This window comes from Lactuca sativa, chromosome 9 (assembly GCF_002870075.4).
Source record: "Lactuca sativa cultivar Salinas chromosome 9, Lsat_Salinas_v11, whole genome shotgun sequence".
Lineage (NCBI taxonomy): Eukaryota > Viridiplantae > Streptophyta > Magnoliopsida > Asterales > Asteraceae > Lactuca > Lactuca sativa.
Window position 1 is genome coordinate 196,828,594 of NC_056631.2, and position 15,268 is coordinate 196,843,861.

A 15,268-nucleotide genomic window follows, 5' to 3' on the forward strand; every position below is an offset into this window, starting at 1 on the left:
ACCCTTTTTCTTCCATCCCCCAATGATACCTTCCACCCTTGAAAAACTAGCGTATAAATTATTTTATTGACTATTTTAGAGTCTTAGCAAAAACTAAATTACTATAAGCTAAAAAAATCTATCATAATAAATAAAGATCATTTTGCCAAATGTCATATTCTTATTAAATTTGTCACATGTAATTTTGTAAATTTTTTTATTAAATTTAAATCCACATGTCATTTTGTGGGTTTTTTTAATTAAATCGATTAATATGCCACATAATACTAAATTTATATATGTAAAGTATTAAATATATTTAATGTGATAATAAATGCAAAGAATCTTAAAAAATATATATAAGATATATTAAAAAATTCATTGATATTATGGATCATCTTCTTAATAGTGATTCTATTTATTCATTAGTTGAATATGTCTATTTATTTTGAAATTTTATTTTAAAAAATTCTTAATATTTAAACTTTGATATATTTTTTTAATCAACCCGTATAATATACGAGTTTTACACCTAGCAAACTAATTAATAAAGTTTTAATGAGTTTGAGTTCTTTAAGTCATTTATCCATAGGTTTGATTTGGTTGAAATTTTGAACTTATTTAATATAATTGCTTGAAATCAACTTCCAACCCAAGCTCATTGCCATATCCCTATTATTTTTTCATTAAAAAAAAGGATTCTTGCAAACCAAATGCCTACAAATTTTATTCTCGGTAATCAGTTTTTACATCATGTAATTCACCTAACATAAATGATTCAATAAAGCATAGATTCATATGGATAGCGAAGAAAATTCCAACATAATTCATTCTCAATTACGTGGCAACTTGAACAATAACTTTTCCGAGGTTGGAGCTCGAGAAAAGGGAAACAAAGCTTTCAAAAAAACTCTCAATCCCTTGATTTATTTTGTGTTTCGGCTTTATCTTCTCTTCGTTGATGTACTTTTCCATTTGTTGTGCAAATTCTCCAAACTGATTCAAATACGAACCACAAAGAAATCCCTGCATCTTCACGTCTTTTCCCACCATATTCAGTAGGTTCTTCACGCCTTCTCTCTCTGCCGGAATCTACCTCAAAAGATGTGTTTTGAAGTTAACTAAACAGAAAAGTCTTGAATAGAATATAATCTTGATTATCAAACAAGAGAAACTTACTGTGTTGTATTGAGATATCATCCCACTTATGACGATATTAGCACCTTTATTGACATGATTAAGAACATCATCTAGCAATTTACCACCAACATTATCCAAGTATAGATCGATTCCATCTGGAAAATACCTACAATTTGTTTGTAAATGTACAAAATGGGTTATCTAATGTCAGAAAGCCACAAGTTGTCCATGATTATATATGTTCATATCATCCATGGTACATGGTGATATAAGTGAAAAAATATTGTTTTTAAGATGAATAATTTAAGAAAATAAAATTATACTATGTAGGAAATTTAAATTACTTGGCTAATGCAACATCAAAATCTGATTCTTCATGATAGTTGAATCCCTCATCATATCCAAATTCGTCCTTTATAAGTTGAACCTGCATTTTTCATTGTGAGACAATTGTTTGGTTTTGTAAATGCATTGTTTGTTTTTAAGGGTTTAAATAAACACAACGAGCGAATTCCTAATGTCAAACTTAAAATCACTAAGGTAATTATGTTGACATGTCACATCTAGCTTATAAGTAAGTTTATTTTTCAAGTTTCTTTATTTTGTCATGGTTAATTAATTAGGAAACCAAAAAATAGTTTATAATGTGGATTTTAAAAAATCATATTCAGACTAACGTTTAAATAAGAATATAATATTTATTAATTATAAAAAAAAAACTCAATTTTCTACAGATATTTCCATTCTATATATTTTAACTAACTTATCATTTAGTTTTACCAAATGTTATTTTTTATCAGCTAAATTTTCACTTTTCAATTAATCCGTCAAACATATAACTAAAGATACCTAAACTAATAACGCAATATTATAATATGTTATTTAAAAGATAACATCTTTACAAATCAATAAAAATTTAATGTTTGTAGTAATAGAAAGAAATTTATATATTGTTTGACATACAAGTAATGCCCAATGAGGGAAAAGTTAGCTTTTAACTTATAAGAGCTTATAAACTACTTTAGTTGCTTCATCAAACGTTAGTTAAATTGTAATAAACTCAAATGTCACCTAGAGTCACATCACAATAAACTCAAATGTCACCTATAATTGACATGTTAGCAGAAACCTACTTTTTAACTTGTAAACTAATTTATCAATAAGTTATCTCAAGTAACTTATCAAAAAATTAGTTCATATTCTTATAAGCTACGTTAATCTACTTTTGTGGTCTCATTAAACACTAACTTCCAATAATGTCAATTAAAAAACATAAGCTAACTTATGCATGCTAAAAGAGAGCATTAATATTTCTTGCATTTACATAAGTTAAATGTGAAGTCAACTTTTTGTATAAATTAAAACTTACTTTGTCATTAGACCCTGTGCTTCCAACAACTCGACATCCTTTTAGTTTAGCCAATTGTCCAGCAAACATTCCAACACCTCCAGCAGCCGCAGATATAAACACATTTGAGCCAGGCTTAGGGTTCCCGAGCACCTCTATTGCCACCCATGCAGTAAAGCCGGGTACCCCTTGTGTTTCATGTATCAATATTATTTTTTTCATATGACAATTTTAAAACAACTTAAATTTTGTGATAAATAACAAAAGATTTACAATTATTTTTTTATATATAATATTTAACCAACACTTGTTCAAATTGAAAGTATGTTTTTATCCATGTATCAAGAAATATGTTGAGCAAAAGTAGAAGTGTAAATTAAGATTGAAGTTATTAAAATTGTACTTTTCAGTTGATTAGAGATTAAAATGTGTTTATCCGAAAAGAAAGTAAAATCATTTTTAATCTAACTTTACCTTTGGCAATGGTTACGATATATTATTTTATCATCAATAAAAACGTTTTAAAGAAAAGAATAATTAACGAATGTAATAATAAAGTAAAATATTAAATGAAATGGCAATTTAGTGATTTACCAAGACAACTGAGGTAATTAGGCAACGCGATATCGGTTGTTTGATCAATCTTTCTAAGGAAATCAGCTGGTATGATGCTGTATTCAGCAACAGGTGAAAAAGGGTTAATGACGATATCGCCCTCGTTAAAGTTTTTATTTTTCGATCGTACCACCCTTCCTATGCCAAACCCTGTGATTGCCTACAAACATACAATAATTAAAGCATGTAAGAAAGTAAGCGTATAATTAACTAAAACATTTTATATTATCAATTTTTAAATGATTGCCATTTAATGATAATGTCTGATATAGTGATATCCTTTTTGTATTTTATGTAATAAAGTTATATTTTTACTATGCATTGGTTTTGACCGAATTAAGATTTATTCGTGTATTATTAATTTATTATGCATTCAATTTGTCATCTTTAGATTCTTACGTCATCATGCAGGCCAGACTTCAAAGATAAGTTTGAAAGATTGTAAAAATTATGTTTGCTTATTTAGAAAAAGACAGTAATTATCATATTTTAATTCAAATAAGCTGATATTAAATAACATATTTTACTCAATAAGTTTATGTTTCTTTGTCAATTATCGAAGTCAAAAGTTGATAGGTGGTAAGTAGTTATGGTTTACAAAGTGGGACCAACATTAACAAATTACGCGATAACATGGACTTGGATTGACAAAGTTTAAACAAAAAAATATTTTTAGTTATATTTTATTTTGAAAGAGTAAATTATAATTTTGGTCCATATGTTATATAATCATTCTACCGATTAATTTGGTGTTAGTTTTGAAAGCTCCTTTCATATTTCTTTTCAATTGACATCTCACCAATGAGTGGCATCACTATTTTTTTTTTCTATTTTTAATTTTATCTTTTTCAATTCATTACACATCAAAATCCATCTTCTCACACATTTGGCACAAGTTCTAAGGTATATTGTACAAGTTTTTTATTTTTTGGTTTTTGAATAAATACATAACAAAAAAAGGTTTGTTAAAACCATCTTACTCCTAACGTCATTTTCCAGTTTAAAATGGTGTAAAATTGTGCAAAATAATGATTAATCTTTAACACCATGTAATACATAAAAAGACATTATGAGCATAATGTTCTTCTAACTTAATTAGATTTCTAATAAATATTCTTTATATATTAAATAAATTAAAACAGTGGAAGAAAACCAATATATAAAAGGTAAAATGGTATTTTCAAGTTTGACACCAAATTGACAAAAAAACATTTCCACAATTTTGAAGATATTGGAACCAAAATAATAAAAAAAATAATCCTTATGAACCTTTTTAGCAATTTTATCAAATTATAATACAACACCATATTTAGTAAAGTTGTGGTCCAAGTCAAATTTGATGCTATCACCAAAAATTGTGTTGAATCGAAAACACCAAAAATCCTATTTTTTTAAGAAGCATTAAATAAGTTCTGGGAATAAACAATATGACAAATGATTAGAACCTTGTTGAGGGGAGGTCGAGGTAAGTACAGGTCACCATCACGGCCGGTGATGGTGGATCGTAGATAAGGATCGACGGAGATTAAGAGCAGCTGCACTGCCACGTGTTGATCGGCGACGGAATCATATTCGAGAGAAATGGTGACTGAACGCAGCTTTAGATGATCTGAAGTGGGTACATTTTCCGGTGCGTAGGCTGCTAAATACCACTCTTTGCTCTCCACCACCGTCTTTGCCGCTGCTCCGCCGTCGCTACCGCCCATCTCTTTTTCTCTCTCTCCTTTCCACCTTCTCTTCTTTCTTGGTGGGAAGATATTTCAGACTTTCAGCCTTTCAGGTTTGGTTGAAAATGGATCTGAAAGGTGGTATTTTAAAGGGAAAAAAGAGGAGAAAAGTGACCTCATCTTTGTTTGCCATTATTATATATTAGGTGTGAGACTTATATATTATATGGTTTAATTAAAAAAAATAAATATAAAATTTTAACAATTTGAAAAGTTTGAATTTATAAGAAAAATGAGAAAAAATTTAAATTGTTAAAATTAATGAGACTTTAATACATTGAATACATTATATATATAAATCGTTTCTAATAAATATCTTACATATATATTACCTTACATATTAAATGTGGAATTTTAATTTAATAAAATGAAAATTACAATAAAATGACAAGTGGAAAATAAAAAATTCAAAAAATCTAAAAAATGTCATATGTCCAAATGAAGAAGAAGATGACATGTGGCAAAAAAAACCTTCATTTATTAAGAAGGATAAGAAGAAAAAAAAATACAAAATGACAGAAAAAAAAAACAAAAAACAAAAAACAAAAATACTTATAAATATGAATAAAATCACCCCCGTTGATTTGAAGATTGTGTGGGAAAAATAAAATAGATTCTAAATATAATTTTTTATAAGTAAAAATCGTTAATATTACGATAAGTCCGTAATTATTATAAAAATATCAAAACATAATTTTGTCCCTCGTCTATCACTAATTTGTTTATGGTTTTTCGTTAGCAAGTAAAAAAACAACTTGGTCCCCTAGACAACATGGTCAATGTGCATTATACTTAGCAATTAGCATACATGCCCACTATCTATCAAGAATAAAATATCTACCAAGAATAAAATAATTCTACTATAATAAATGAATATCAATTTTGCCAATGTCAATCTCTCATAAGTTGTTTTAACACTTGTTATTTTGTGATATTTTTAAAATATAATAAAATCTACATGTCAATTTCTAGATTTTTTTAATTTTAAAGTTAAAGGCACATAATACTTATGTGTATATATGTAAAGTATTAAATGTAATAAATGTAATAAATGTAATAATAAATTGTAATTGATATATTTTTATTTCTTATTTCAAAATTTTATTTTAAAAAATATTTATTGTTTTCATTTTGATATTTAATTTTTTTTTATTCAACTCGTGTATTACACGAGTTTTACACCTAGTAAATAAGATATGAAAAATACAATAAGATGTGGGGTGGGATGAATGCATAGCACACCTAATATTTTTCTTTATTTGATAGCATATCATGTCTTGATATATTAAACACTAGTTTATAATCCGTGAAAACCACGGTTATAAAACTAATTAAACCTTCATAGTAAAAAATTGAAATTATTAATCAATTATTTCAAATAAATTATTTTAAATAAATTATTAATTAAGAGACATTTTTTTAGTTATATAAAGTTATAATGGTTGATTTAAATAAATACATGAAATTATATCACTTTATAATAGACAATAATTTTATTTTATTTTTTATTCAAATTTTATTAATTTAATATAATTAAAGTGTGAAATTTGAAATGAAGAATCAATTATAATATATTAATTTAACGTAATTAAAGCGTGAAATTTGAAATGAAGAATCAATTATAATATATTAATTTAACGTAATTAAAGTGTGAAATTTGAAATGAAGAATCAATTATCAAATATTAATTTAATGTAATTAAAGTGAAAATTTAAAATTTAAAATTTAAAATTAATAGGTTGACATGTGGTATATAATATTAATGAGAATTTGTAATATTGTGACACTTGTCGATAGGAGAATAAACTTATTTATTTACGAGTTTATAACTCGTGAAACCACGGCTACAAATTTAATTAAACTTTAATAGTTAGAACACAAAATTATTAATCAATTATAATCATTAATTTAAATAAATATGTGAAATTATATCACCTTATAATTTGTATTAATTTTATTTTAATTTTATTACAATGTTATTAATTTATTGTAATTAAAGTGAAAATTTTAAATTTGAAATAGAGAATTAATAGGTTGACAAGTGACATGCATTAATTAAGAGGTTTAATAGTGTGACACATGACAAAAAACGAATAAAATATATATTAATTAGGAGGCCTAATATGATGACACATGTCAAAAGAAGATTAAAACTATTTTTTTTTATTAGAATAGGGATTTTATCTATATAAATAGTATTAAATATATTCTCCTTAATTATATTATAATAATGATATATATAATACAAATAATTTTCGATAATAGAAAAAGAAAAATAAAATTTTTACTGTTTTCAAGAAAATAGACGTCGATTTACTTTACTTTTTTTATCACCATATATGTTCGTTTTAAAAAATGCATAATATTATTTGTGTGTATTATGATTAACTATAAACAAGTAAGTATGTTTTAAAATCTAAAAGAACAATAAAATTTTAATTTTTAATTTCAAACAACAACGTAATTTCATATATAACCCAAAATATCCAAAAATAATTATTTAAAACAAAAGATAACATGCTTTTGATTTCAACCAAATATTAACTTCTTTTTTATCCATAATTGCAACGTACTTTTATTTTTATTTCGAAATAACTTATCGACAGAAAACAAATCGCTGAAATAAACTATTTTTCGTCGTCGCATCCGCCAAAAGAACTATCTAAATATCAGACGAGCTTGAATTCTTCAATTGACTGACATACATAATTTCTATTTTTTTGTGTTCTTTTATAATAAAAGTCTGTTATATATTACTGCTATTCGTCCGCTTATGTAGTTCATGTACTGAGTCAATTTGTGTCTGCTTCTATCGGTTCCTGTTGCGGCGTTAGGAGACATTCATTGGGTAATTCCAAGACCACACATGCCATAGGTAATGGCTCTTATGCCTTGTCGATACAAAACAATCTGACAAAAGGTTGAAATGAACTATTTGACACGAAAATGAAACTAATCGCCGTATGAAAACTATCTGCGGAAATTAATTATTTGGCGCAACCGCATCGCGCGGGTAACCTACTAGTCTACCCTAATAAATAAAGATAATTTTGCCAAATGTCAACTTCTTATTGAATTTGACACATGTCATTTTTTTAGAATTTTAAAATTATTTTTTCCACTTGTCATTTTTGTAGTTTTTTCATTTTTATTCAACTTCCACCTAATAAATGTCACATCATAATAATTAATATGAATTAATATATATTAAACCTTCCATTTGTGAATTCTTGTTTCTATTAATATATTCATCTACCCTAATAAATAAAGATAATTTTGCCAAATGTCAACTTCTTATTGAATTTGACACATGTCATTTTTTTAGAAATTTTAAAATTATTTTTTTCCACTTGTCATTTTTGTAATTTTTTCATTTTTATTCAACTTCCACCTATTAAATGTCACCTCATAATAATTAACTAGGTGTGAGACCCGCGTATTACACGAGTTGATTTAAAAAAAAAAGATTAAACATTAAAGTGTAAACAGAAAATATTTTTTAATGTACAACTTTAAAATATGAAAAGAAGAAACATATTTATTGCAATTTAATATCATATATATTATATTTAATACTTTACAAATATAAATATATGACTTTAATTTTAAAAATTGAAACAAACCAAAAATTGACAAGTGAATAATATTTATTTCAAAAATACTATAAAATGACAAGTGTCAAAACTCATAAGAGATTGACATGTGACAAAAAAAAATTCATTTATTAAGGAGGATATGAATTAATGTATATAGTAAATCTTCCATTTATGAATTCTTATTTCTATTAATATATTAATGAATTTCATTTATGAATTTATATTAATTAGTTTTATTATTATAGATTAATTAAGACAAATTACATAAATGGTCCTTGTGGTTTATTCTATTTATTGTTTTTATTTCGAAAATTTACTTCAAAAAATATTTAATTATTAAACATTCATATTCAACATAATTATTTAAAACATGATAATAATTTTTTATTAGTATAGATTGAATTACTTATTCATCATTTACTTTATATTTATTTCAAAATTTTACTTTAGAAAATACTTAATGTCTACACCTTATATTTAACTTTTCTAATCAACCCGTGTAATACACGGGTCTCACACCTAGTAACAAATTAATAAAAATCTCCATTCTTAATAAAATCCTCTCCTACATGCCACGTGCCCTTCTTTTATACCATCTTATTCCACGTGGCATTCTCTCTAGCACTTCTCCTTATTTTCTCCCGCCAAATTCATCGATCCATATCAATATCATCAATATCAATATCAATTTTGAATCCCTAAATTTCAGCTGCCGAATTTTATGCAATCAATTATCAAAATATCTTCAACCGATTATTCAAGGTAATCATAATAAATCAAGGAGTCTTCATCAAATTTGAATTGGAATTCAAAATTTTAAGATGATACTTTCCAACTACAAGGCTATAAATCAAGAAGTAAACAAGAAACGTAATGTAACGCCTATGTTTCCGGGCTTGCCACTTTTAGCAATGTAATAGTCTAGGTTAACCTTTGTAACCCGTTTTGAAATAATAAAATTGTATTATTTAAGTATTGTGTGTTTTGTGCTTAATTGCTTAATTATGTGGTTTGATTAATTAAGAATAAAAATAAGCGTCAAAATTTAAGTGTAAAATAAACTTAATATCTTTGAATAATGTTGTAGTAGTTGAAACGAGGTTTCCAAATATATATAGAACGCCCAAATCTGACTTCGTATGAGAAAGTTATGATTTATCGAAGTTTCGGCTTAGCGGTGTGCAGCCCGAATTACTCGATTTGAGATCGAGCGGTTTTTAGCCGAAACAATCTAAACGAGGATCGAAGGTCTCGTTGTTGGTATCAAATTGATAAAAAAGTTAGGCGAGAACGGACGTCAAACGAAGAAGTTATGAATTTATAACGAAGTTTTTCTGTCGCGGCCTATTAAAAATAAATAATAAAAATAAAGTCGAAATTAGCCGACGGAGTCTAAACGAAAGTTGTAGAGCGTAGTCTCACCTTCGCGTGGATATAAAGAACGTCGAAAAAGGAGTTCGTATGAAGAAGATATGAATTTCCGAAGTTTATTAAATATTTTGTATTTAAATTTAAATGGAAATTCGGAAGCATTATCCGAAGGCGAGTCACCGATCTGATCCGAGGTACGCGCCGCGTACTCGTGTACGCCCTGCGTACTCCGAAGGTGTCAACATCGCAGCAAGTGGCTTCGGATACGTAAGCAGTGACGTTTCTCGGACCAGTACGCCCCGCGTACTCCGAGGCTCCACCCTCCTATAAATAGGAACCGAAGGCAGCCGAGTCTTTTGCCAATTTCCTCTCTTCTCTCTCCCGTTTTGCATCGTTTTGCGTGCCAGAAATATCCTGAAGCCCCGGTATCATACTCAAGCCCCGAGGCAAGTCCCGAGATCCCGAAGATCCCAAGAAGTGCGGTTCCCGAGCCGAAGCTCTGCCCGCGAGAAGTTCGATTTTTGAAGAGATCTCCCAGATCTGCTGAGGATTACTACTTCTGCAAGTCGTAGTGCTGTCCGATCATCTTCTAATCAAGTGAGTGTGTAGTTATTTTCTTTCCAAATACAATAATATGAAGTATTTTAAATAAAATACGTGCTATGTGTATATATTTGGTTGTGTTATGTGTGGATGTGTATTCACTCTCTTCTATCTTATAGATATGATTATTTTCTCAATGAAATACGTGTTATGTGTGTGTGTGCCTCATCTGTTATGTGGAAAATGTATTGATCGAGCATGATATACAGGTTTTGAAACTATGTATAAAAATGTATATTTTTATCTACTAATATGTTGGGTAGAACATGGGTAGATAGTTGGTGTGTAATAAACAGATGAGAGGCCTCGTTGTTGTTTGATTTAGTCATCTAGCGGAGTTTAGATGACGACCACTGGCTATTCTAGACAGTCTTGTGGAAACATTAGCAGGTTTGCCACCTGTAGGTGTTAATGAACTTGGGTGTTCATTCGCTGTACTCCATCCCCCTCATGGTTGCCTTATTTGACTTATATTGCTGAGGTACCCCCGAAGCATGTGTTGTCACCCCGATGAAATATTCTTAGACTAGGTCCCTTGTGATAGTTGTTTTAGGGACATAAAGTGAGAATAACGGGAATGGGTAATTGGATTATTGTTGGTTGGTGAAAAATTAAATATGAATATTTATTGTGGGTTGAAAACCCTATATGCTCACCAGGCTCCCAAGCCTGACCCACTCAGTTTTATTTGTATTACAGGAAGTGGCGCGAGGGCATGAGATGGATGAACCATCAGTTGTTTTGTTTACAAGTCTGCATATGTTTATATTTGTTGAATGACTTGTAATGTATTCGTTTATGCTTATTGGTCTGTATCGGAACATGACACCCCGAGTTTTGATATTAATGAAAATACATTTCTTTTATGAAATGCTTCGGTAAACATTGTTTTATCATGTTTTGTTTTTGGGAACAAATTCCGCAACTCTTTCAAATCAAAAGGATTTACTCTGAAAATATTTTAAAAAGCATAAATGAAAATCGGTCTTTTCTGGCCGAGATTTTGGGGATGTCACAGTTGGTATCAGAGCATTAGTTTAAGCGAACTAGGAATTTGTAGGATTTCTAGACTTAAACTTAGAATGCTAAGTGAAATTTTGAGATGTGTGTCTGTGATATTTTAGACACGAGCACTGGTTTATTTTAGGAAAGTTGCCTAAAATGCTTTTATGTGCTAAATGTTATATGTTGCCATATATGATATTATTTGTTCGGATCTATGGTCTGTTGCCGACCGGATCTAGAAACTTTATGTGTGTAGGATTCTAAGCGTGCGTCTACGATATTAGAACTAGCATGTAAACGTTTCGGAGCGATAAGGAAGATTTGAATATCTATCATGATTGACGATCTAATTTCACCTTATTCGGTGTGTAGACCAAAGATGGTGAGAACAAGAAGTGGAGTTGGAAATGCTGACGAAAACAGGAATCAACCACCAGTGATTGAACAAGTACCTGTCGTAGCAGTAGCACCTGAGCCAATAACCATGGTTGGTGTGCAAATGATGATTCAGACGATGTTGGATCGTCATATGGATGAAACTAGATGGTTGCTTCAACAGAATCGTGAAGAACAGTCAATTCGTGTGGAGGAGCTTGAATTAAATGAAGGGCACTCGGAAGGTGGAAACTTCAGTGGGTCTATTGGTCAAGCCAACCCACTGATAGTTAGGCAAAACAACCATGATGGAAGGAATGATGGAATGGGATGCAAGTACAAGGACTTTCTAACTTGCAAACCATCGACCTTCAATGGAAAGGAGGATCCGATTGGGGTTATGGATTGGATCTCCGAAATGGAATTGGCCTTTATGACTTGTGGCTGCAGAAGCAAGTTGCAGACTATCTATGCAGTGCGAAAATTCCGAGGTGGAGCCGTTCGTTGGTGGAACACTCTAGGGAAGACGTTAAGCCCTAATGAGCCACTGCAATTGTCATGGGCAGAGTTCTTGGTGCAGTTCAAGCGCAAGTTCTGCTCGGCACAAAATTTGTTGGAGTTGGAGAACAAGTTCCTGACATTGACAAAAGGCAGCATGTGAGTTGATGACTACACCAATAGCTTCACCGATAAGATGGAGTTTGCCTTGCGTATCGTCCCAGACGAGTTGACAAAGGTGGACCGGTATGCGAAGGGACTCCCATGAGAGTACGAGGTGCCAGTACGTCAGGCACTTACTCTAGAGGCAGCTATCTGGGCTGCCAAATCTGTTGAGAACATGATCAAGGGAAGAACCACTGACAAGGTTGAGGTTGGTGAGAAAAGAAAGTTTGAGGGAACATCTGGTTCCGGTAAGAAGGGCAAATTTTCGAAATCTGATTCGAAAAAGTTTGGTGGAGGAAAAGGAGGCGAAGCGAAGTGGTGTGATAAGTGTAAGAAAAAGCACTTCGGGAAATGTAGCGAGGATGTGACCTGCTACAAGTGTGGAAAGGTTGGACATTTTGCCAATGAATGTCCGAACAACAAAAGGATGTGTTTTGGTTGCAATGAAGAGGGGCATATTTTGAAAGACTGTCCGAAGAAGAAGGAGGCAGCTAGGCCCAACATTCCACCAAAGCCAAAGGCGAGAGCCTTCCAGATGAAACTTGAGGCTGCTAAAGATGAAGCTAATGTCGCTTCAGGTACCTTTCTCGTAAATGAATTACCTGCTCAAATTTTGTTTGATTCTGGAGCCAACTACTCCTTTATTTCGCATGAGTTTGGTAGAAAGCTAGCTTTGTCTATTGATAGACTAGATGATGCTTTATTAGTCGAAGTAACTAGTGGCAAGTTCGTACCTGTTAGCCATCGTATGAAAGACATCTTAATCGACCTTAATGGGAATAAGTTTCTCGAAGAATTATTGCCTATCGAGCTTAATGGTTTCGACATCGTTTTGGGAATGGATTGGCTTAGCGCCAATGATGCCGAAATTTTATGCAAGAAGAAGATAGTTAAAGTAAACCCGCCTGAGAAAGATTTGTTTATGGTGTATGGGGACAAACGCAGAGTGAATTCTGGAATCATTTCTCTAATGAAAGCCAGAAAGTGTTTGACCAAGGGATGTACATCATATTTAGCATTCGTGATTGATGCTAAGAAGGAAAAGAAGGTGATGCAGAGTATTCCAGTGGTGTGTGATTATCCGGAAGTATTTCCCGAAGATCTTCCTGGATTACCACCTGATAGACAAGTGGAGTTCAAAATAGACTTGTTACCAGGAACCATGCCAATAACAAAAGCACCTTATCGATTAGCACCGACGGAGATGAAGGAGCTGATGATGCAACTTCAGGAGTTATTGGACAAAGGTTTCATTAGACCTAGTTCATCGCCCTGGGGAGCTCCGGTGTTATTTGTGAAGAAGAAAGATGGAAGTATGAGAATGTGCATCGATTACAGAGAGCTGAACAAGGCAACAATAAAGAATAGATATCCGTTGCCGAGGATTGATGACCTATTTGATCAATTGCAAGGTTCGAGCTATTTCTCGAAGATCGATCTAAGGTCAGGATATCATCAGCTGAAAGTAAGAGAGCAAGATATCGAGAAGACTGCATTCAGAACTAGATATGGACACTACGAGTTCTTGGTTATGTCGTTTGGACTAACCAATGCTCCGGCAGCATTCATGGATTTGATGAATAGGGTTTGTAATCCGTTCCTTGATAAATCCATGATAGTGTTCATAGACGACATTTTGATTTACTCAAAAAGCCAGGAGGAGCATGGCAGACACTTGCGAGAAGTGTTAGAAGTTTTGAAGACAGAGAAGCTGTATGCGAAGTTCTCCAAATGTGATTTTTGGATTCGTGAAGTCCAATTCTTGGGTCACGTGGTCAACCAAGAAGGGATAATGGTTGATCCAGCGAAGATCGAAGCTGTGATGAAGTGGGAACAACCGAAAAGTCCCACGGAGGTTCAAAGCTTTTTAGGATTAGCCGGATATTACCGCAGGTTTATCCAAGGCTTTTCTTCGATTGCTACTCCATTGACAGCTTTGACCCACAAAGGAGCTACTTATGCTTGGAGTGATTAGCATAAAGAAGCATTCGAGAAGTTAAAGAAGAAACTATGCGAGGCACCGATACTTTCTCTACCCGATGGAGTTGAAGACTTCGCTGTTTTTAGCGATGTGTCTGGGGTTGGATTGGGTTGTGTTTCGACCCAAAGAGAAAAGGTGATAGCATATGCGTCTCGACAGCTGAAAGAGCATGAAAAGAATTACCCGACTCATGATTTGGAGTTGGCAGCGGTAGTTTTCGCTCTGAAAATATGGAGGCATTACCTCTATGGCACGAAGTGCAAACTTTTCACTGATCATAAGAGTCTCCAATATCTCTTTAATCAGAAGGAATTGAATATGAGGCAACGACGCTGGCTAGAATTACTCAAGGACTATGACTGTGAGATACTTTACCACCCCAGTAAAGCTAATGTTGTTGCTGATGCTCTCAGTCGGAAAGTCAATCTGGAAAGGAAAATGCCAAGAGCGTTGAGAATTGAAGTTGTCTCGACCATTGTCGAAAGTATAAAGAAAGCTCAAAGCGAAGCTTCTAAAAAGAATGACCGAAAGGAGGAACGTTTGGGAAAAGCGTTGGTGTTTGGTACTAACGGTCATGGACTGAAGGTATTCCAAGATCGTATTTGGGTACCTAAGTCAGGAGGAATTAGGGATCTTCTGATGGAAGAAGCTCACAAAACCATGTACTCAATTCATCCTAGTAGCACTAAAATGTATAGGGATATGAAACCGTACTACTGGTGGCCGACGATGAAGCTTGATGTTGCAAAGTATGTGGCTGAGTGTGTGACTTGTGTGAGAGTAAAGACACAACATCAGAAACCTTATGGGAGTTTATAACCATTGCCTGTGCCTATGGGTAAGTGGGAAGACATTGCTATGGACT

General features: G+C 31.7%; 1 protein-coding gene across 1 annotated transcript; it reads right to left on the reverse strand.

Annotated features, from left to right (window-relative positions):
• Positions 1-678: 678 nt before the first annotated feature.
• On the reverse strand, positions 679-4,879 carry LOC111894047 (2-alkenal reductase (NADP(+)-dependent)). Its single transcript, XM_023890111.3, has 6 exons — positions 4,528-4,879; positions 3,062-3,242; positions 2,489-2,655; positions 1,464-1,546; positions 1,159-1,285; positions 679-1,071 (listed from the first exon to the last, which is right to left on the reverse strand). The coding sequence occupies exons 1-6, from the start codon at positions 4,786-4,788 to the stop codon at positions 817-819; spliced, it is 1,074 nt and encodes a 357-aa protein (XP_023745879.1). The 5' UTR covers positions 4,789-4,879; the 3' UTR covers positions 679-816.
• Between the last annotated feature and the right edge of the window lie 10,389 nt (positions 4,880-15,268).